Source organism: Montipora capricornis, chromosome 2 (assembly GCF_036669925.1).
Source record: "Montipora capricornis isolate CH-2021 chromosome 2, ASM3666992v2, whole genome shotgun sequence".
Taxonomy (NCBI): Eukaryota; Metazoa; Cnidaria; class Anthozoa; order Scleractinia; family Acroporidae; genus Montipora; species Montipora capricornis.
Genome location: NC_090884.1, coordinates 6406776 through 6426743, shown reverse-complemented (window position 1 = coordinate 6426743; position 19968 = coordinate 6406776). Strand labels below are relative to the sequence as shown.

Sequence of the window (19968 nt, the reverse complement as noted above, 5' to 3'; positions counted from 1 at the left end):
GCTATGGAAACAGCAATGGAGTATATAATAAGTAAAAAATCATACGAACTTGCTCGTGCATTTTGTGATTTGTGGTCGCTCATGTTTTGAAGGTTTTCAAATTGCACTCTCCTACAGCTTGTGCAATTTTGAGAACTTTCAAAGCGTCACTTCTGCCCATAAATCCCAAAAATTAATGCACTTGTGTTTCTACGACTTCCAATACTTATTAAATTTTTAACCCCATGTTTATATTGGTATATTGAATTCTTTTACTTTGCAGGTTTTCTAAGAAATTGTACAGTTGTACCTGCTACGGTACCAATTCTAAAATTTTTTGATACGAGAAGGTAAGAGAGTGCAAGTACAGTGTAATGACAACTTGCATGCTAGACTTTCCAAAAGTTCCTCAAGTAAACATTTTTTTTTTTTGCTTTTCTTGCTTGAATCTCTCACGACTTTAGGAGGTGAGGTTCATGAAGTGTAGCTTTGTGGTTAGGGCACTTGCCTTGAGATTTTGAGATTGGGAGATCTCAGGTTCAAGACCCATTGAATTTGATCCTGGCAGTCCCAGGTTCAACTTCTCAGCTGCATTTGTAAATAGCCAACTGGGTTGCCTCCGGCTGTTTGGGTGCATAACAGTTGTTGTTGTTTGTTGTTTCATTGATCAAGTTGTGTTTGATTGGCCCTGAAAAGCCCTTATGAGGAGAGGTCAATTAAGTCTGTCGTTAGCTTACTGGTTTGTGTTTCTGTCATGATGAGATGTTGAGGGGTCAAATTGTGCAGGGCAGTCATGGTCTGATATACCTGGTATAACAGAGTCATTCTCAACACCGTTTGGGTTGTTTTTAATGACCAGGTCTAAGATGTTTTGATTTCTTGTGGGTAGTTCGACCACTTGGGTTAAATTATTATCATCCAGTATATCTCCAAACTGGTAGTGGAGTGATGGATAGTTGCAAGGGCGAATGGAATAATTGTTTTATTAAATTCTCAACCTTCAGTTTTGCAAAATTTTATTTAAGTTTAAGAAACGACCGGAAAGTGATGCGACTTTTGGGCGCCAAAAATTTTCTGCTGAGCGACATTTGCCGCATTCATTTCCATGTAAGGTCAAACGCAGGTATAATGGCTGATGACCGAGATCCAGTGAACCAATGACAAAGCTAGAATTGCATTATCCGAGGTGGAGAATTTAATAATATTGTCTACTATATTGTTGATGACGCTGTGTTGTTATTTATTTTCATGAATTTTAGTGGCTGTGAGTGCGACATTAATATCAACAATACTGTGGTGAGTAGGTTGTGCATATATGTTGGAATGTAAAGTTTTTTTTTAAATGTTCTTATGAGGTATTGTATTTTCGTCTGTCGGTTTTAGGGCTATGAATAGCAAAGAAAAAAAATAATTTTTGATCTTGGATATTGCGCTTCTAGCGTTTTAATTCCAACTTTTCTGATTGGTTCACTCGATCTGGCTTATCATCTCATATACCGTATGACCTTTGCCACATCAGCTTCTGGCCGCTTTGTAAAATTCAGAACAGAATAATTCAATACAATTTGGCTTTAATTCCAAGTGTCCAAGCGTTTAGAATGAAATGAAAATGTTATTTAGAAAATTACTCCATTCGCGCTTGTTGGATATATGAGACTGATCCTATCCAATGGAATAATTGGCCTTTTTCGATATATTAAAATTCAGCTTGAAAGTAAGGCAGTGAAGACAAAGACAAAGAAAAGTCGATGATTTGTAATTATTTTTTACATTCATTCCAACGTGTTTCTATTGTATTTGTCCTCACTGCCTCACTATCAAGCTGAATGTTTGATATTTCGAAAATGGCCTATTGTTAATTATTAAAAACTAGATCATTGGATAATGCAATTCTAGAGTTTTGATTGGCTTAGCCATCATTGGGATATTCGCCGAAGTGGAGGTGGCAAGTGGTGGATATTAGGGAGTTTAAGATCTACGACGCGACGGCAGCGAAAACGTCACAAATTATGCATATTTAATGAGCAAAAACAATAGCTTTGCACGCTCTGCGCGTGCATTTTTCATTTTTGTACATTTCTTTTACGTTTTCTGCAAATCTACGACGTGAAATTACCAATTCTAAAGTTTTTCAGAGAACGTGAACACAAGGCAGTGAATTTGAATTTTCTGTCGTAGCTTCAACACCGCACCTCCCAATTCAGTTCCTGGAAAGTTACGCTAGTTTTTAGAAGTTAGATAAGCCAACATAATGACGAAAAAGATTAATTAACCTGAAGTTGGAATTTTAAATGACGTTTTCGTTACCGTCGCGTCGCAGATCTTAAACTCCCTATTTACTTCGCCGCCTCGCGGCTCGGTAAATATCCACCACTAGCCAACGACACTTAGGTGGATAGTTGTTTTAGTATATCCTAAAACAGTGGGATAATATACTGAGGACAAAAAGACGATTTTAACTCATTTATACCTGCAACGATGACAATATTTTCGGGCGCAAATCCCGCGTGAATTGCTCGGAGGTGAATAGCAAAGGATTTACGGAGTTTGAGTAGCTAATCAGAGCGTGCCGTCAACGCTATCCACTGTTCTAGTATATGCAAGGAGCTATCATACCATGTTGTAAAAATATCAGTAACTGTACGCAACAGGTTTTTTGTTTTTACAAAATAAAGTAGGGAAAATTTATCAATAATTTATAGACGTTACAATTAAGAAGGAAACTTTAAAAATAAACCAAAAACAAACGTTTTAAAGATGGATCGGGTTGAGCAAAATGATTTCAAGCGAGATGGCCATAAACGTTTTTTATGAAAATGGCACATTACGTTTGATCTGCAGGGCGTTAGGAATACTCACTTGCTTCGAGCTTATTGTGGAGGTAAGAATTTAAAATAATGGTGCTTGACAGAGTAAAATTTTAGCCGAGTTGTCCGGCTTGATCCTGACAGGCTGCCAGGTGCACTTGTATTTTGAACGTGACATTAAGCGTGTCAGATTCCAAAAACAGGAGACTTAAATTCTACGAAGGCGACGTCGACAAAAACGTCGTCTCGAAATATAACTTTGCACTGTGACTGTCGTAAGTCTTTCACGGTTATTCCATCTGGCTCGTTTGCGTCGTACATGTACAATGCCGTCGAAGAATCCTGCAAGCGTTGGAGAGAATGATAGGTTCACATTCGTATTCTACGCTATCAGCAAAACCTCAAATTTGGTGACTTCACGCGTCGTCGTTGTACAGAAAACCGCACGATTATTTGCTAAAATGCGTGCTGCACGTGCAGCACGATTATTTTTCCTCTTTTAACAAAAGATATTTATTGTTTTGTGGCGTTGTCGCAGCCGTACAACAAAAACAACAACAACAACAACAGCTACAGTACCGCTCAGAAATACGTTAACCAAAATATGCGCATAATACGCGTATATCTATACGCGTATGTGCGTATAACCATACGCGAGTACGCGTATGGTTATACGAACATACGCGTATAGATATACGCGTATATGCGTATACAGATATACGCGTCTGCCTCATTAGCTTGCTTATTGTTTTGCTTATTGTTCTAAACAATACACGTAGCTTGACAGCAATACAATAGTACATGACTACGAACTACATGACGAAGACGCACTAAAATGTAAATGTAAAAAAAATAAAATGTAAATGCTTTGTTTATAGTGGAAGTGCACTTAGCTATCAAGCTAGTTTACAGGCACCCCACTTTTAACAACGTGAAAGAAACAATTCAAAGTTAACAGAAACGTTATTAAGAACCCCAACTGGCAGGAGGCAACCAGTTGGCTATTTACAAAGCGTGGTAGAGTTGAATCCGGGACAACCGGAAACAAATCCTAACCAGAGGTTAGAACGGGATTTGAACCCGGAGCAGCCGCATGCAAACCCAACGTCCTAACCACTCGACCACGCACTTTCACAAACAGCTACGTTAATAGTCACAATGAAAAGTTTGTCTACCCAAATTTAGCAAGGCTAGTCGAGTTGGGTGGAGCAAAGATAAAATAGTTAATGAGTATATTTACAATGACAAAGATTACGAAAGGAAATAATTAATATTTAAGACAAGAGCGACTGAATATATACTGCATATACGGTCGAAAGCATTGGCGGAAATAACATGTTCTTAGGGTGCATTGGCAAAGAAGAGATAACGTACTGTAGAATAAACCTCATCTTCTTGTTTGTTTTTCCTAGTGGATCATCGCGTTCAACCTCTTGTCGTAATAGTGAAGAAGTGGGCCAAGAACCATGGTATAAATGATGCAAGCCAGGGAACACTTTCCAGTTATGCTTTGACATTGATGGTTATTCATTATTTACAAGGTAAAAATCCCTTATACTTCACTGAGAAAATTGTCATATTTGATAACTTTACGGTCGCTGCAAATATGGACCTAGTTAATCGTTCAGATCAACTCTCTTGCGAGCAGATTTCTTGCGCTGGAGAAACTCGAACCTCCGCCTACAAGCAGACAAGAAATGTACAACTGGGAAATGACTTCGAGATTAGTTGCTTCATAGCGTTATTTTTATTTACTTTTGTAGCTTTATTTCAGCATTATCATAATTTATATTATTATTCAGTTTCATCATTGTTACAATTATCATTATTCATACATTTTATTTTTATTTATTCTTTGTGTATTTACTTTTTAATTTTATTATGATAGTATGTAGATGTAGATATAAGTACATGATACATCAAACACTCAGTCACAAATATGCTTGTCTTTTTTTTCTTCAGGCGTGTGCAAACCTGCTGTAGTTCCTGTTTTGCAAAAAAAATACCCAGTAAGTGGTGTAAACATGATGTCTTATAATTGCACCACAGGCACTGTTTCTCTTTTTAAAGCAAGATTGATGCAGTGGTCAGAGCGCATGCGTTCCACCAGTGTGTCGCTTGCTCACTTCCAGGGCATATGGACGCGGTCGTCTTGTTTTGGTTGCGTTTGTTTGTTCTCGTCTCTGCTTTCCCCTTCGTAGGAGTTGCATCTGATTTGAGGGCCAACACTTACGACACAAGCTTAGTTTGTCGTATTGTCTTATGTTTCCCTCTTTCAAGTCATTCATGTCAACTATGGATGAGTTTTGAAGAATAAGAGTAGACCATTTTAGAGTTGTGTGCTCAGTTACCAGGCCTTTGAATAAAAGCGAGGCTGGAGTTGACCTTGATTTCATACAAACCTCACTGCTTTTCTTTTTGGGGCGAACACGAATCTGCATAGAAGTGACGTATTAAAATAAAGTGTAAACACCCGCTGACGAGATGCAAGTGGTCAATCAAATTGTGTTCGGCATAGGCCGCTTGGGTACTCTGGTTTTCCCTCGCCATTTGTTTTTCGATATTGCCTTTCTCGCTGTTATTATATTTGCTTTAAAACGCACAACCCAGACACAAAAACCAAATTCCATCAGCTTGGACAGTCGCTTTTGCAAGCTGTTTTACAGACAAGGTTGGTTAGGGAAGAATTCACTGTATGAATGAGTTTGCTTAAGGGAGTCTTTGATTTGTTGCAGAAATTGTTCAGATTTCCAGAAGAGATGTCAGATCTGTCCCAACAGGATCCCTGTAAAGATATAGCCTGCAACATGTAAGTGTTGTTAGAAATTCTAATTTAATGTAATTTAATTCGACTTTATTCATTCACTTCAATGAAAGGGAATTTAAGGATACCAGAGATTGTCCCTATCGAGGGTATCCACCCGCAGGCGGATGTAATTGACTGAGACTCGATTTGATTTTGATGAGGGAGGAAACGGAATACCCGGAGAAAAACCCTCGGAGTCATCGACTGAAACTCAGCCCACATACGACCCGAGGCCAGGGTTGAGCCCGGGTCGCAGACCTGGAAGGCACGGTCGATAACCGCTAAGCCGTCCTAACTCTCCCAAATTCTCGCTGACCCTCAGCAAACTCACCAAGCGTCAACGTGTCAGTAATATTTCTTACCCTGAAATGCCAGCCATAGTTGAGTTTCCATGATAGAGGAGAGTACCGTGCGGGAAACGTTTAGTCCGAAGAGGTTTGCCTTGCAGCGCAAAAACGCGCCGTGATCCTCGTGCTTTCTTCTTTCGCGGAGTTGCGCTCGTTTTTCTGATGTGCAAGTCCAGCCCTCTGATTCGTGTCGTAGTTTTACGTGCACTCAAGAGCAAGGATAGTTCAGTGTTTTACCCGTTTTCCGCTGTCTAGAAGAACAACTCATTAAGGACGGTGCCTACTATTGTTACTGATTGCGCTTACGCATCTCGAGATACTCGGATTTCCTGTTGCTGGTGCTTGTTAATACGGGGATATTTTTGCGCGGTTCAAAACTATGCAGAGAAAGCAGAACTTAGCAAGTGATCTTGGTATCCAAAAAGAAAATTGAGGGTAACCACGCATTTTTCAGGGATAATTGAGCTACAATGTCGAAAAGAACGCCATACATTGCTTTGTACTTTAAAACTTTTTACAAATATTGTTTATTAATTATCTTCGACAAATGCGTGGTTGCCCCAACTTTCTTTCTGGATTTCAATAACACTTGTTAAGATCTGCTTTTCCCGCATAGGCAGTAAACCGCGCAAAAATACCTTTGCATTAGTAGGCACTGTCCTTAAGGCGCCTGCAAACGAGGAAACAACGCTGCAGAAACGTTGTTGCGGAAGCAAGTGCACAGGCCCCGTTTGCGGCCGCAGGAATCATTTGTTGCTGATGCAATAATGGTTCTGAATCTGTTCAGAAACATGTTGCTTTCTCAGCTAATGTTTCCTCGTTTGCTCCGCCGAGGGAGCGTTTCAGGAAACAATGTTTCCACAACAATGTTTCCTCGTTTGCGGGCACCTTTACCATTTGTCAACTGGAATCGGTCCATATTAAGTCTTGTGCAGTGATTGTTATATTAATAGTAGCGACGTTTCCGGTGGATTAATATGTTAATATGGCTTGGTGTTAAAGTCAGCTCTTGTTAAATAAGCCTCTCTGGTTTAACCTCCGACTGGGCTGCGCCCAACAAAAAGAATTAAAGATGTTACCGTAAGAAAAAACCGACACCAACACAGTTTGATTCTAATCCACCGTTTGTCGTCCCCAGGGTCTTTTCGCCATCAGTTAAAAGTCGAAAAGACCCTTGGGACACCATCGGATTACAGTAAAGCGGGTTGTGTCAGATGTCTCGGGCAAAAGATGTCCCTTTCACGCGTGACACCTAGGGATTCCAAATATCATTAGCGTTGCTTGTTCGCAGATGTCTGTCTGGCATGAGTCATAATTTCCCTCCTTTACTTGTCTTAACAGAAACTTCGTCTTTGTCTTTTTAGGTCAGAGAACAGACAATCTTTAGGAGAGTTACTCGTTGGATTTTTTAAGTACTACGCTGAAGATTTTAGGTAGGAAATCTTGTGTTACATCACCAGTTAGCTTTACAATTCGCCTTTTTTGAAGTAAGAAACTTAGTTTTGATTTAAAGTTTGGTGCCGAACTGAGGAAGGGGATATTCGATCTTTTGTCCTTTAGGTGGGACGACCATTACATTTCGATTGCAATGGGTGCTGCATTTCGTAACGGACAGTGGCAAAGAAAGCTCATATTTATAGAGGGTAAGTGAGGAAAAGAAGAAAGAGACCGGCTTCATAATTGACCTTTTTTCACGTGGCGATCATTTTGATTCCCGAGGGACTGAAAACTTTCGTTTTGCACCCCGTGACCTCGCTTCCAAACACATCAACTAGAGGCTCGGAGTACGAAGGCTAGCCTTTGACCAGTGCCATGCCTAAGTTAATAAGCCTCGTTTTGCTGTGTTATTAGGGGGTTTAACAAACGACGGCGGTTAAGCCAACGACAACGGCACAAACTAGAGTTAGATTACAAGGATGCGCTCGCACGGGCTGGGGCCCGTTTCTCGAAAGTCCCGAAACTTTACGGATCATATTCCCTCTGTATCTCAAGAACGGAAAGGACTTAAGTCGTCAAACTTCACAGTTATTATTTTTTTGGCGTTGTCTTGAAATTATGTTAAAAGATGGGTTTTCCAAAAGAAGGTGTTTGCATTTTCACAAATGGCTTTTCAGGCCCGAAAAGTTTTCGGGACTTTCGAGAAACGGGCCCCTGGTTTGTGTCCACTGGAGTCTAGTCGTGTTGAAGCTTGTGTACGGTTCGTCCATAATATCCAGGCAGGGAATCCCTTGTACCCCCTAATGACAACCATGGTTGCCCCGCGCTCTTGTAGCTACTCACTTAGATCTGCCAAGCACGCTAACCCGGTGGCAGTTAATACAGACCGATTTCGCAATTTTGTGACCGTTAAATATAGCTCTTGAATATTGTATATGATTTGGTATATATTGATAGTATTTTCTATATTGTATTTATAATATTTTTGCTGACGAACCTGTAGTTCAGCCAATAGGCCGCGAGAGGTGCGAATAAACAAATCATTCATTCATTCATTCATTAAAAGAAGAAAAGTGATCGTGCTGCACCTGGGCACGTGTGGCACGCATTTAAGCACAAAGTTTTGCGGTGCGCTGTATAACAACGACTTGAAATCACCAAATTTGAGGTTTTGACGAAAACGTGAGCATACGAATGTGAACCTTTCATTCTCCATGTTAACCCTGAAGCCCCTAGAACCCAATTTATTTTTAGGATACTTTGCCCAAATTGTACGACGCGAACGAGATGGAGTAATCGCGAAAGTTGCATTTCGAGGCGACGTGTTCGTCGAGGTTACGTTGCCGTCGTAGATCTTAAAGACCCTGTTAATCTATGAACGGCATAGTTCATTTAGTACCGACTAATTGGTTAAAAGGTTGATTGACTTTTTAACTGACTGGCAGACTGATTGGTGATTGATAAGCTGATTGATTGTCTTTTTTAGCGATTAAACTCTGAGTAAGGTCTAATGTTCGCCTTTTGCCTGTCCATGTGTGTAAACTGTGTGGTACTGCATGTCAAGTTCATAATAAGTGCTCAGTTCTGCCAACTTCAAATGTACCAAGTGGAAGTTGATGATAGTTAAAGTGAATTTCTAACAAGCTGCTCTTTTTTTTCTCACGACAGAACCATTTGACGGTAATAATGTGGCCAAAGCCGTTTGTTCGCGCGCCTCGTTTGACAATATCCAAATGAAATTTAGACTGGTACGTGTACACGTTCGCCAAATGTTTATTCTATGCCGTACAACACTCGTTGTTTCAATCTTTGAGTCCCAGGATCTAAACGCTCATTCACCTAACTATTGCCACAGATTTCGTCTTTGGATGGTTATGAGGATGTGGTGTTATAACAGTATCATACCGTCCCTTACGCTTCTACTAATAATCTTCATTCTCAATACTTGTCTTCCCGACAGTGCACTGAGATTGAGAGGTGAATTTACATACTGATCAATCCTGAGAGTCAAAGGGTTAATAAGCCCTTGACCGTGCTGTTACTCTCCATACTGCTCTATTATTCCCTGAGCATCTCCAAGGTTATGTAGGCATAACCTTACTAACCGACTAAATAAAATGCCCATGAAGGGTCAAGTTACGTTACCGTTGATATCCTAAACCAGCGTAATTTTTTGCACGTATAGTTTTTGGTTCACTGTATTTCGCTTTTGAAGAAGAGAAACAAAATCCAAAAAACAAAAACAAAAACAACAACAACAACAGCAACAAACGATCGATAGTTTCATTTCCAATTTGAGGCGCATGACATTGTAGAGCCCTAAGATCAGCGGGACACATTTTCCATGAGGAATCGAGATAGGAGACGTACAGCCTCAGACAAAATTGTTGAAACACTTTGCAATACCTTACCCTCCCACAATGTTGTTTTGCCAAATGGGCACAGAAACTCGCGTGCAAACAACACATGTGGGGGAAGGGTAAGCCGCGAACGCTTGAGATCTGTATATTCGTGTACTGGTCCAAAGAATTTTGACACGGACTGTAGCACCCAAAGAGGCATGTACTAAAACCAGGAACACCGTAACACTCCGGAACACCCTGGAAGTAACCCCAAACCCTCAATTTGGCTAACCCTAGGCCTAAGAACCAACTTAAGGCCGTAGCTAGGCCTAGGGTTAGCCAAATTGAGGGTTTTGGGTTACTTCCAGGGTGTACTTCCGGAGTGTCCCGGAGTTCCGGTCTTCCAGTGTTCCTGATTTTATCCCCCAAAGAGGTCTTTTAGCCCAATGGGTAGAGCGTCCGACCAATGAGTTGCTGTTCGTTGGTCGATGGTCTAAATCCTTCTTTGGACTCAACGTTTTGCCTGTTCTTACGGCAACTAGTTCAACAACAAAATCCTTGTGTATTACGCACTGATTACCAGTTTTTCTTATTTTCTCTAAGGCATGGCTTACACTGAGAATGTCACCGAGTCTTGAGAGCATCAAGGTCAAATGAAAGAGCAAAACTTGTTTCTCACGAGATGAATTGTATATAGCTTGTATCCTTTACGTCCCACTAGAACTCAAGTGCTGTTTGGACAGTGGGTCTAAACATCACATGATGTCATGAACAAAGTTCTATCTCTTTCTAGCCAAATGAAAACTAAAATAACAAAACAAGCAAGCGGTTTATTTTCCCACGGGACCAAGAGCTTTGTGTTACTAAGGAGTTGCGTCGCAAGAGTTTTACGATCTGCAAAAGACTGGACTTATTGTCAAACCAAACCAGTTGTGGGAAAGAGTGGTTAGGAGACTAGAGAGCAAAGCGGAGTTCTTTGAATCCCCGTTGTCTTAAAGTTTGATCTGCGAGAACGCATTTTTCAGTGGTTTGCATTATCAGATTCCAGAATGTGTTGCCTCGCTCGCTGTACATTCTGAAGAGCAGTCGTATTTTAGCTTTACGTTTTTCCAGCGCGTTACATTTTTTGCGATTTTAAGATCCATTGGCCTCGACATTCAGAAAATATGAGCTTGCAACAGTCGTACTACAGTGTAGCAAGTGCTTTAATTGTATCCAAATGAATAACGTCGAACTTTACATGTGCGGAATCTAATGCAAATGAGAAAAATCTATTGTTTTCGCTCATTTGCATTAGCTTCGGCGCATGTAAAGTTCGACGTTTGAAACGGGCCTTAGAGACTTAAGTTTCGTTGCAGAGCCTCCCTCTTATCAACATCATGTACGAGGGAACATGCAATTGAGACTCACGCATGTGGTCCTCGATTCCATACTCGTTCCAGTCCAACCGAGAGAGAAAGCAAACCTCCCAGCCGCAAACAGAATGTCTGTCTGTTTGTCCCAATCGTTGGGAAGCTTCCTATTGGAACTCAAGGGGCTTTGTATCTGGAATTCTTTGCAATGGGTCTTTTGATCAGCGTTCACGTTAAATTCTTACTGTGCTGAATCAATGTTTGAAAAGGCCGTCGATGTTGGCTTTTTGCGACGACATTGTGGAATCGTTTGAACTCTGCATTTGCATTCACATCAAACCACTATTCTTAGAGTTATCCTTTTCAAGTCTTTGATTATCATAATGAAATTGTATATCGTAATTATATCCTAATGTTATCTCTGTAATAGAATATTTTATAAATAAAATATAATTATTCGCGTCATCCTTGAAAACAGCTTTTTCTCTCTGAAACTTTAGAGTTTGCATGTCGTTTTTGAATTTCTCAAACAACAAACAACCACGAATTCGTTTAGTGTTTCGTCGTCTCTCGCGAAACATGCTTGTATTATAAAATAGAAAAAAACATTTTTTTTTTCCATAGTGCACATAAGCAACAGCTCTTGCTTCAATCAAGCCCAGGAATTCTTCTCCATGCCATATGATTTGACCTGTTCTGCCATATCGCAATGTTTGTCCTTCGGCATGGCCTTAAAGAGAATATATGGAAGTCCCATATTGGGTGACCAGCGGGGCCAGTATGAGAGTGTGGGTCTCAGCTGTGGAAATTCAGCAACCGCATAAAAATAAGATCCAAGGACGCAACCGGTGTAACTTGCAATAAATATAAGTACGTGCCACGCGCAATGTAGATACGGGAACGATATAGAAGTCCATACGTCGCAAAAGACTCTGTCGTTTATCCAGATTAGAACAGCGACGAACCACCACGCAACGCACGCACGTCCTAATCTTACAACTCTGTGATCTTTGCAGCTGTGAACAAAGAACATGATCAGACACGCGTCAGTAACTGTATGATTGCTCAGTTGTGTTTTGGCTGCTAGTGGCATGGTGACGAGTAGATTTGAGATCTCGACGCACCGTTATTTGTCCTTGGCTCATCAGTTTTCGGTGTTATCTAAATTTATTATACAGGTTCAAAAAAAAAATTTTGACTGACTTCCCCAACACGAGCATTTAAAGTGAAATAGGTCATTTAGGAGTGTGCAGTCAGTCAACTGATGAATATCCATGCTGGAATAGTAGTACTTTAGTAAACTACACATTGACCTAATTGTATCAATACAACTGTATCAAAAGCTTGATTAACGTACGGCGCCAGATACGAAAAACCACCAAAAGAACCACTCCTTATTTGTGTCCAAAAAAGGTGGAAACGTTTCCCCATCTAAAACAGTGGCATTAAACCTTGGGGAGGAGCACAGGCTCCCCAAGCTGAAAATAGGTGGTGTATGTGACAGCTTGTGTATATAGAGAATTGTATGGGAAAATCACCGATCGTAAAAAAATTGTGTAAATAACTATCTCATTTGAAATAAAGTTTTCCTACCTCGAAAGTGTGACGAACTTGTCTCTTGTGCCGAGTTTAGAGCCATTCTGACGCCGTTTAGTGAAGTTATCCGGAAACCGTTACTAAAAGAATAAGAAGGCCGACCACTCCATCCATCGCTGGCCAGACCTTACTCCACAAATCGTTTTCTCCTCAACAGGAAAAGTCCCGAATCGCAATAAAAACAATGACAACAACGGCCGCTCGCAAGCTGGTTTCACCCTCAACTCTGATTGGAAAGTCGTGTTGCCAGCGTGCGGTCAAATTCAAATGGACCAATCAGAATTGAAGGGGAAACCACCTTGCGAGAGCCCTTGCGAGCGGTCGTTGTTGACTGCCCGGTCACAAGCCTTTGAGGAAAGCCGAAGAGGTGAATTTTAAGGCAAAGTTTTCGTTCTTCACGAGTCTTTCGGCCGCCGAAACACGCGTATTTGGAGTGAAATTTACTGGGCTTTATAGAACTGTTGTTTTTATTGCGATTCGGGACTTTTCCTGTTGAGGAGAAAACTATTTGTGGAGTGAGGTCTGGCCAGCGATGGATGGAGTGGTCGGCCTTCCTATTCTTTTAGTAACGGTTTACGGATAACTTCAGTAAACGGCGTCAGAATGGCTCTAAACTCGGCACAAGAGACAAGTTCGTCACACATTTGAGGTAGGAAAACTTTATTTCAAATGAGATAGTTATTTACACAATTTTTTTACGATCGGTGATTTTCCCATGCAATGCTCTATATACACAAGCTGTCACATACACCACGTATTTTCAGCTTGGGGAGCCTGTGGGAGGAGGTACTCCTAGACCGCGCCCTTCCATATTAAAACGAGAAAGAAAATGAAGTCACCTGAAAGACTGACTGACGAAGAATGGCAAAGATCGCCTGCGAAAAGTCAAAACAGCCAACCGAGGTCGCATAAAACAACCCGAGCCTCTCTTACGTGCCATCAGAATACATTTTTGTCTTAATTTCTTACCAATTCGCTCCCAGGTCGATCAACCGTCAGAAATTACATATAACGGATCGAGAATTTTTGGCCGCAGTGTTCAGCCCAGATGAAATTTAGTCTACGGCTTACCTTCTTAACTCGGCAAACAACATGAGTGCGAACGGAGTACTTATGACCATCAACACAAATGCATTTGCCACAGGGTAAAGAAACCCAAGCCACGTGCATAGGAGCGACAAGGCAAGAACGGCGTACTGGAACGTTTCCCTGTGTTTGGAGTAAGAAAAGAGCGTCAAGGCTATTCTTCTTGTCACATGCTTTCTAAGACATAAACCTTATCAGTGATTTCTTGCCTCCTTTGCAGACATTCTTTCGGCTCGTCAACGAAGGAGGCTTCAGATGGAGGTTATCCTTTGTTGTAAGAACCTGTGAAAGCTTTCCTTTGTTTCGTTTGCTCCTGTTCAGGGAAAGGTTATGGTTTAAAGCTTTTTTAACTATTTTGTTTCCTCTGTGTCACGCCATCCGTGACTTTCACGGGTTCTTACATTGAGGATGACGGAAAATGGGTGCGTTAAGCACCTCAATATACTTTCCAATGAGCTGAAATGGCGATTTTCGAGCGCTAGCCTCCGACGAAGTATACTTTCGCCAGTTCTATTCAGTGATGAATGCAGAAGTGCAACGATGTGAAATTTTGCGAGTGAGCTCTGTGATCGGTGCCAGAGACTTTTGCCTGTCTTCGGGCACGGAAAATAAACTATCCTGAAGAAATATCCCAGGGTCCAGTGTGTAACGGCTTCCCAAGGGGAAAATCCTCGCTGCGATTTCTACGTATAAGGGGAACGAGCTACAGTCTCGGTCACAAATGTTGTAACACTGACGGAAATTTTTCCCTCCTCCCCTTTCAATGTTGATGTTTATGGGTTCCAGTGCAAGAACTAACCGGGAAACGCAACATTAGAGCGGCAAACGAAACATTGAAGGGAGGGAGGAGGAGGGCTGCGTTATCAATAGCTTGGATGCGAGTTTTCAAGAGAGGTGTTACAACTATTTATGACCGAGGTTGTAGAACAGCCGGAATGACCTACCCTGTATTGATTGTACTTGGCAGGGAAAAAAAAGTGTTAGAATTCGTCTGGACGGAATATGTGTTTTCCAATTTAGGAAGGATGGTATCTGCTTGCAATAATTCTTTCTTTTATTCATTCTGTTATTCGAATATGCCAAGTTCTTGAACATAAGAAAGCTCTTATTGGCACATTTATATCAAACGAGCAAAACCCTCTAATTGGTCCAACCTTTTTCGTCCCAGGAAGGCAAGGAATATCGTAGTCGCAGGTAGGTATTTAAATTTTTTTTTTGGTTTACTGTTCGACTCGTACAGTTTGTCTGTTAAACATCAAAACTGGGCCGCAGCAAACCTGTTTTTCTCAAATGGACCCATTGCCAGCAACCATTTTGGCGTCCATAATGCAAAGGCGGCCATTGTACCCCACAAGATCGATAGTTCATCTAACAGCTGTCCCACGAGGCTGAGCGTCGCGTGAAAATAAGCAGAGCTAATCCCAACGACTATAAACATCACCCAAATGATGTTCACTCCGGAGCAGACGTGTTTGGAATATGAACGAAAAAGGTACCTATGAGAAGATCATAATATATTTAGGCAAGCCTAAAAGCGGAGCTCCCCAATTATTTTTTGTTTGTTGTTTTCAAATGTTTTTATAACTAATCATTTTTCGTCACCATTAAGCCTCATTTTCACTAGCAAGTTTTCCTTGACAAGTTTGACAAGTGGACTTGTCAAGGAAAACGTGCTAGTGTAAATTAGGCTGTATTCAGCCAGTTATCTCTTGCTTGTGCTTGCTGTTTCTTCCACTGCTCTTCACGTCTTTCAGTGTTTCTTATGTATAGTTTAAGTCATAGAGAGTGCGGCGTACGGGGTTTTATTCACGAGTTGTTTGTGTCCCGCCATGTTGGTGCCCTAAACAAAGAAAAGGTGGCCATGTTGGTGCCCCGACCAAATCCTCCGGGAATTTAACTCTATTATTATGCAAACGCTTCCTTTTGTTTTCGTTGAAAAACATGGCTGTTGATCACGTGAGTGAAAACCAGCAATACAGGTCATGTGATAATACTCAGGAGGTTTGGTCCTTTGTTTTGTTAATTAAAAAGAATGCATGTAGACATATTCATGCTTGCATGCACACTTTTTAGTGAACAAAACAAAGGACCAAACCTCCTGAGTATTATCACATGATCTGTATTGGGAAAACAAAATGTACAAACGAAAAAGGTCTATTGGTGCATTCATGTTAGCACGAGAATTGAGCAGGCGCCGTAAGGTTCAAATAGCCAATTTTTTTTTGGCTGTAAGAACCCTATAGCGCACGTTCTCCTACTCAGAGGTTGCCAGAGCCTTGGGTCGATCCGAGGCTCTGGTGACGAGAATGGTGAAAGCCAGGCTTTACTCGTCGCCTGCTTACTGTTTTTTTTTTCTCTCTATATGTAATTGCAATGGGCCTCGTGCAATTAAGGATTAATTTCACGCGTATTTTCAAAGATTTCGCAAAATTCGCGACGAGGGCAATTTGGAAGATTTTGCAAATACAAGTGAAATAAATCCTTAATTGCACGAGGGCACCTTGCGATTGCATGTTTATCACAATGACAATAAATCGATGCTGTCAACCAAGAGTCCACAACAGAAATAGCGCTTATTTTAATTAAACTGTTACAGTATTAACGTAGTTTGGAAATACTGAAGGAAGTAAAATTGGATCCCCTGATCGGAGCTTAATTCAATATACGCGGGGTATGCACATTTGTGACTATGAAACAGAAAAAAAGAAAAGAAAAAAGGAATTCGACTGGTTTTATGACGTGGTATACCTATACCATGCCACGTAGAAATGAATCGGCCTGAATTGTTACCGAATTGTTTCGGAAAAATATGCGATTCGAGTCAAATACGAACGTCTGCTAAGTTAATAGGCTTAAGGCAGCTGTCTTCTTTCAATTCGCTGTAATATCGACAGCTGTATCTTCAGGTAAAGGTAAATTTGCGCCACGTTGTGAAACAAAGATCTCCAACATAAATTCGACAACAAAGCGACTGTGAAATGAAAGAAAAAAAAATCCAGGAATAATTTACCTCGATTACCCTTTGTTATAAGTTTTTTTCGGGAAGCTTTGGTGCGATATTCACTGCGTTAAAAGGCGAGGTTTCACGGTGTTTGCATCGAATTCACTACGAATTTCACTGAGGAAGAAAGGAACTCGGCATTTTCGTGGCTTTGCTCGTCTGTTTATTTTCGGTTCATTTATTCTTGTACTTGAATCAACCAACGCATTTAAATGTAAGCACGTGGTCGCGCCCATTAAGAACATGTTAAGTCATTGAAATTATCTCGATTAAGATTAATACCTGCTATCTGCAATTGTAATTGCACAGGTAAGCAAGTACCCGTATTGAAGAGGCCACTTGTAGAAACCGCAGTTTATTTTGGATAATTGTCAAGTCAATGCCACCCGCGAGCACATGCATTAGAAAGTGGACACTTTTTGCCACCTGTCATTTAGCTTCTGGGTGTATAATATTGGTTCTTTGTGGTGAATAAAATTTTCAGTGTTCTGCTAATGAACATGAAGAAGCGCTGCAATGTTCACTCGATAAACTAATACGCTCGAAAAATTTAGAGGAATAGATATGTACAGGTTGATGAAGGATCGATGGGATATATCGAATTTCCACCTTCAACATGGAAATAAAAATAAACAGAAGTACTAGGGGGAAAAAAAGCATGTTTTGATTTAAACTAGTTAAAGTAGCCGAGGTACTTACATGAAAAATGGAGGTAGAACGACGAAAATGACATTACTGATCTGCGATTATAAAAACAAAGTGATTTCGTTGTAGTTAATGAATAATTTGTTTACAAAATGATTAGGGAAACGACAAATTGATATTTGCTTTGTGCCTGGAATTTAAAACGATAGTTTACCATTCCGTTTGGAAAACAAATCGTAGTTGCTTACCGTGTTATAAAATTCCGCAATAAACGTGGAATGTGCGTAATTCCACTCACACCAATCGACTTCTGAGCTGCCTCGTGCAAAATGTTCCAACATTTTACTGCTGTTTGTCACATTTCAAGCGATCGTTGATTTTTCAATTTGCAGCTGCCTAGTATCCAAGTGCCGCTCTTAATTAAGTCATTGTCACGTGATGCAAACATTCCATTTTTCGCTCCAAAGAAAAACTAACAGGGGTGGTTACCTAGCTAACGTAACGAAGGGAATCAAAGGAACTCTCCATTAAGTTTATTTAAGGTAAGGCCTAATTAAATACAAATGAAAGTCTTTGTGATAAAAAAATAAATGTTCTCATTGATATGGAAAGAACCACCACAACTTGAACTCGTTTTGAAGGCTCCACCACGAGTGATACATTATTATTGAATTTAATATCATTTGTGTCGAGGCTATACCAGAATGCTATTCCGCCCGCGAGAAATCAGCCCCAAGAAACTTCAGAGAAACTAACATTACTGATTATGAAATAAAACACAAATCCCGGTGATAAACATTGTAAAGCTACGCGATTTTAAAACTTGACGTTTCGCCGGTATGCTACAACATACATTTTAAAAAGTAACCGTTACGATTTTCAAGATTATTTCTATACAAATTTCTGTACGTCCAGGACCGAGACCAAGGAAAACGATCTTATCAAAAATCTAAAAATAGCAATTCGTTGATAACAGCTTATCGCTACCGGAGGTTGGCATTAACAGCCGGATTAAGTTCATTAATAAACCGCAATGTTTGTTTAATCGTACAGTTGTAATCAGTTTTTCCTGATGCAAGAATTTCAAATTGATTCCACTTTATGCTGTGTCCACTGGCTTTGATGTGGTCAGCAATGGCGGACGAGTGTTCTTGTTTGGTGAGGGCTTAGAAGTGTTCAGTTTTTCTATCCTGAAGTCGTCGTTTTGTCTTTCCCATACAAAAATCATTCAATGCAGTCCCAGCAACTAGGCTTGTAAAAAACCTTTGATTTTTGGGACCGGTTCAATCAATCTTTGTATGGGAAGAGCGGATTTGATGCGGCGGGTGTTCCGGAAAATAATTTTGAGGTTGCATCACGGTTACTTTTGAAAATACGAAAGGTCAAGTTTGTTATTATAAAAATGCGTTCCTTCACAATGTTTGTCACCGTGAGTTCAGTGTGTTTCATTTCTAACAGGGCGCTTTCAACAAACCTCTAGAGACACCACTGAATTCTCTATTTTCGAATTCCCCATAATACACTTTGTTTGTCCCCCAAATTTTGCATAAACTATTGTTTTCAAATGCTCTTGGGGACACTGCAGGGGCAACCAACGAATCTGTTCCTCACATTATCTGTTCCCCAGAGGAATCTTGCTGGCTGGCAAAAATACAGGTGTTTCGATGAGCTGGCTGGGAAATTTTGTTATTGATAGAGGTTTTGCCTGGGAATTACTGATTTTTTCTAGCATTTCAACCCGAGCTGGCTGTAGAAACTCTGAAGACTGAGGACGACTAAAAAAAAAAAAAAAAAAAAAAGAAAAAGGAACCCCTTCCCTCTCCCAGAGAGTAGTCACAAACAAACGAAAGATGGTAAGTGTTATTGGGGTTGCGGAAAAAACCTGTTTTGTCCCGGTTTTGTCGCTTTGTTCGGTCGTTTCGGATCGAGGGATTTGAAAGCGCGCGGAATTCCTGGCTGGGAAATAAATTTGATCAGCTGGCTGGGAAACCAACCAATTTTATCTAGCTGGCTGGGAAATTTCTTGTGTGTCTTGCTGGGAAAAAGGAACAGATAATGTTTTCCCAGCAACACTGAAAAACGCCTGAAAATGCCTTAATAACATTTATTTTCATTAACTGGGGTATAGTAATACATTTTACAACAAATTGGTCGTTGGGTGCCCCTGACACTGCATATTCGCAAGAGGAGGTGAAAACAGTGGTTTATGCAAAATTTGGGGGGCAAACAAAGTGTATTATAGGGAATTCGAAAATAGAGAATAACAATAAGCAAAAAGTAAGCGCTTTCATCGCTAAGTGAATTTCAGATGTTCGTGTTAATTTCTCAGGGGCACCCAACGAGAATATAGTTCAAAGCCACTAAGACATAGCATTGTCAAACGTATTTTAGTATTTAAACGGTAGATATAGGCATATTTTTATCCCCTAAAAATTTTTCCTCTGTTCGGATTTTCTAGCTGAAAGTCTAGTGATCCGAAAATTATAGGGATTAAAACTTACCTTTTCCCAAATTTCAGCCGGAAGAAAGGCCCCCGAAAATTCTAGGTGACCTTTTTAGGGTGAAAATCC

At 40.5% G+C, this 19968-nt stretch overlaps 2 protein-coding genes across 3 annotated transcripts in view; one reads left to right on the top strand and one right to left on the bottom strand.

Annotated features, from left to right (window-relative positions):
* The window catches only part of LOC138038634 (poly(A) RNA polymerase GLD2-like), a 22199-nt gene extending 10654 nt beyond the window's left edge, over nt 1-11545 (top strand). Inside the window, exons 6-15 of the mRNA XM_068884622.1 lie at nt 263-329; nt 1239-1275; nt 2821-2860; nt 4199-4327; nt 4749-4795; nt 5522-5595; nt 7304-7372; nt 7500-7582; nt 9045-9124; nt 10322-11545. Coding sequence (XP_068740723.1) covers nt 263-329; nt 1239-1275; nt 2821-2860; nt 4199-4327; nt 4749-4795; nt 5522-5595; nt 7304-7372; nt 7500-7582; nt 9045-9124; nt 10322-10375 — 680 coding nt within the window. The 3' untranslated portion in view covers nt 10376-11545. The remainder of the gene's footprint in view (nt 1-262; nt 330-1238; nt 1276-2820; nt 2861-4198; nt 4328-4748; nt 4796-5521; nt 5596-7303; nt 7373-7499; nt 7583-9044; nt 9125-10321) is intronic.
* A 72-nt stretch (nt 11546-11617) lies between these two features.
* LOC138038635 (alkaline ceramidase-like) lies at nt 11618-17805 on the bottom strand. 2 transcript variants are annotated; one of them, XM_068884623.1, is made up of 5 exons: nt 17647-17805; nt 17453-17493; nt 15030-15248; nt 13738-13875; nt 11618-12086 (listed from the first exon to the last, which is right to left on the bottom strand). In XM_068884623.1, the coding sequence occupies exons 1-5, from the start codon at nt 17737-17739 to the stop codon at nt 11723-11725; spliced, it is 855 nt and encodes a 284-aa protein (XP_068740724.1). In that variant the 5' UTR covers nt 17740-17805; the 3' UTR covers nt 11618-11722. The 2 variants fall into 2 exon arrangements, with proteins under 2 accessions (XP_068740724.1, XP_068740725.1); XM_068884624.1 differs by lacking the exon at nt 15030-15248.
* Nucleotides 17806-19968: the final 2163 nt, after the last annotated feature.

Excerpts from the sequence above, each read along its gene's own strand:
- LOC138038635 (XM_068884623.1), bottom strand. The coding sequence starts at position 17,739 with ATGTTGGAACATTTTGCACGAGGCAGCTCAGAAGTCGATTGGTGTGAG. Across the intron at positions 17,494-17,646 it reads TTGCGGAATTTTATAACACG|ATCAGTAATGTCATTTTCGT; the intron begins GTAAGCAACTAC and ends TTATAATCGCAG. Across the intron at positions 15,249-17,452 it reads GTTCTACCTCCATTTTTCAT|GTACCTTTTTCGTTCATATT; the intron begins GTAAGTACCTCG and ends ATCTTCTCATAG.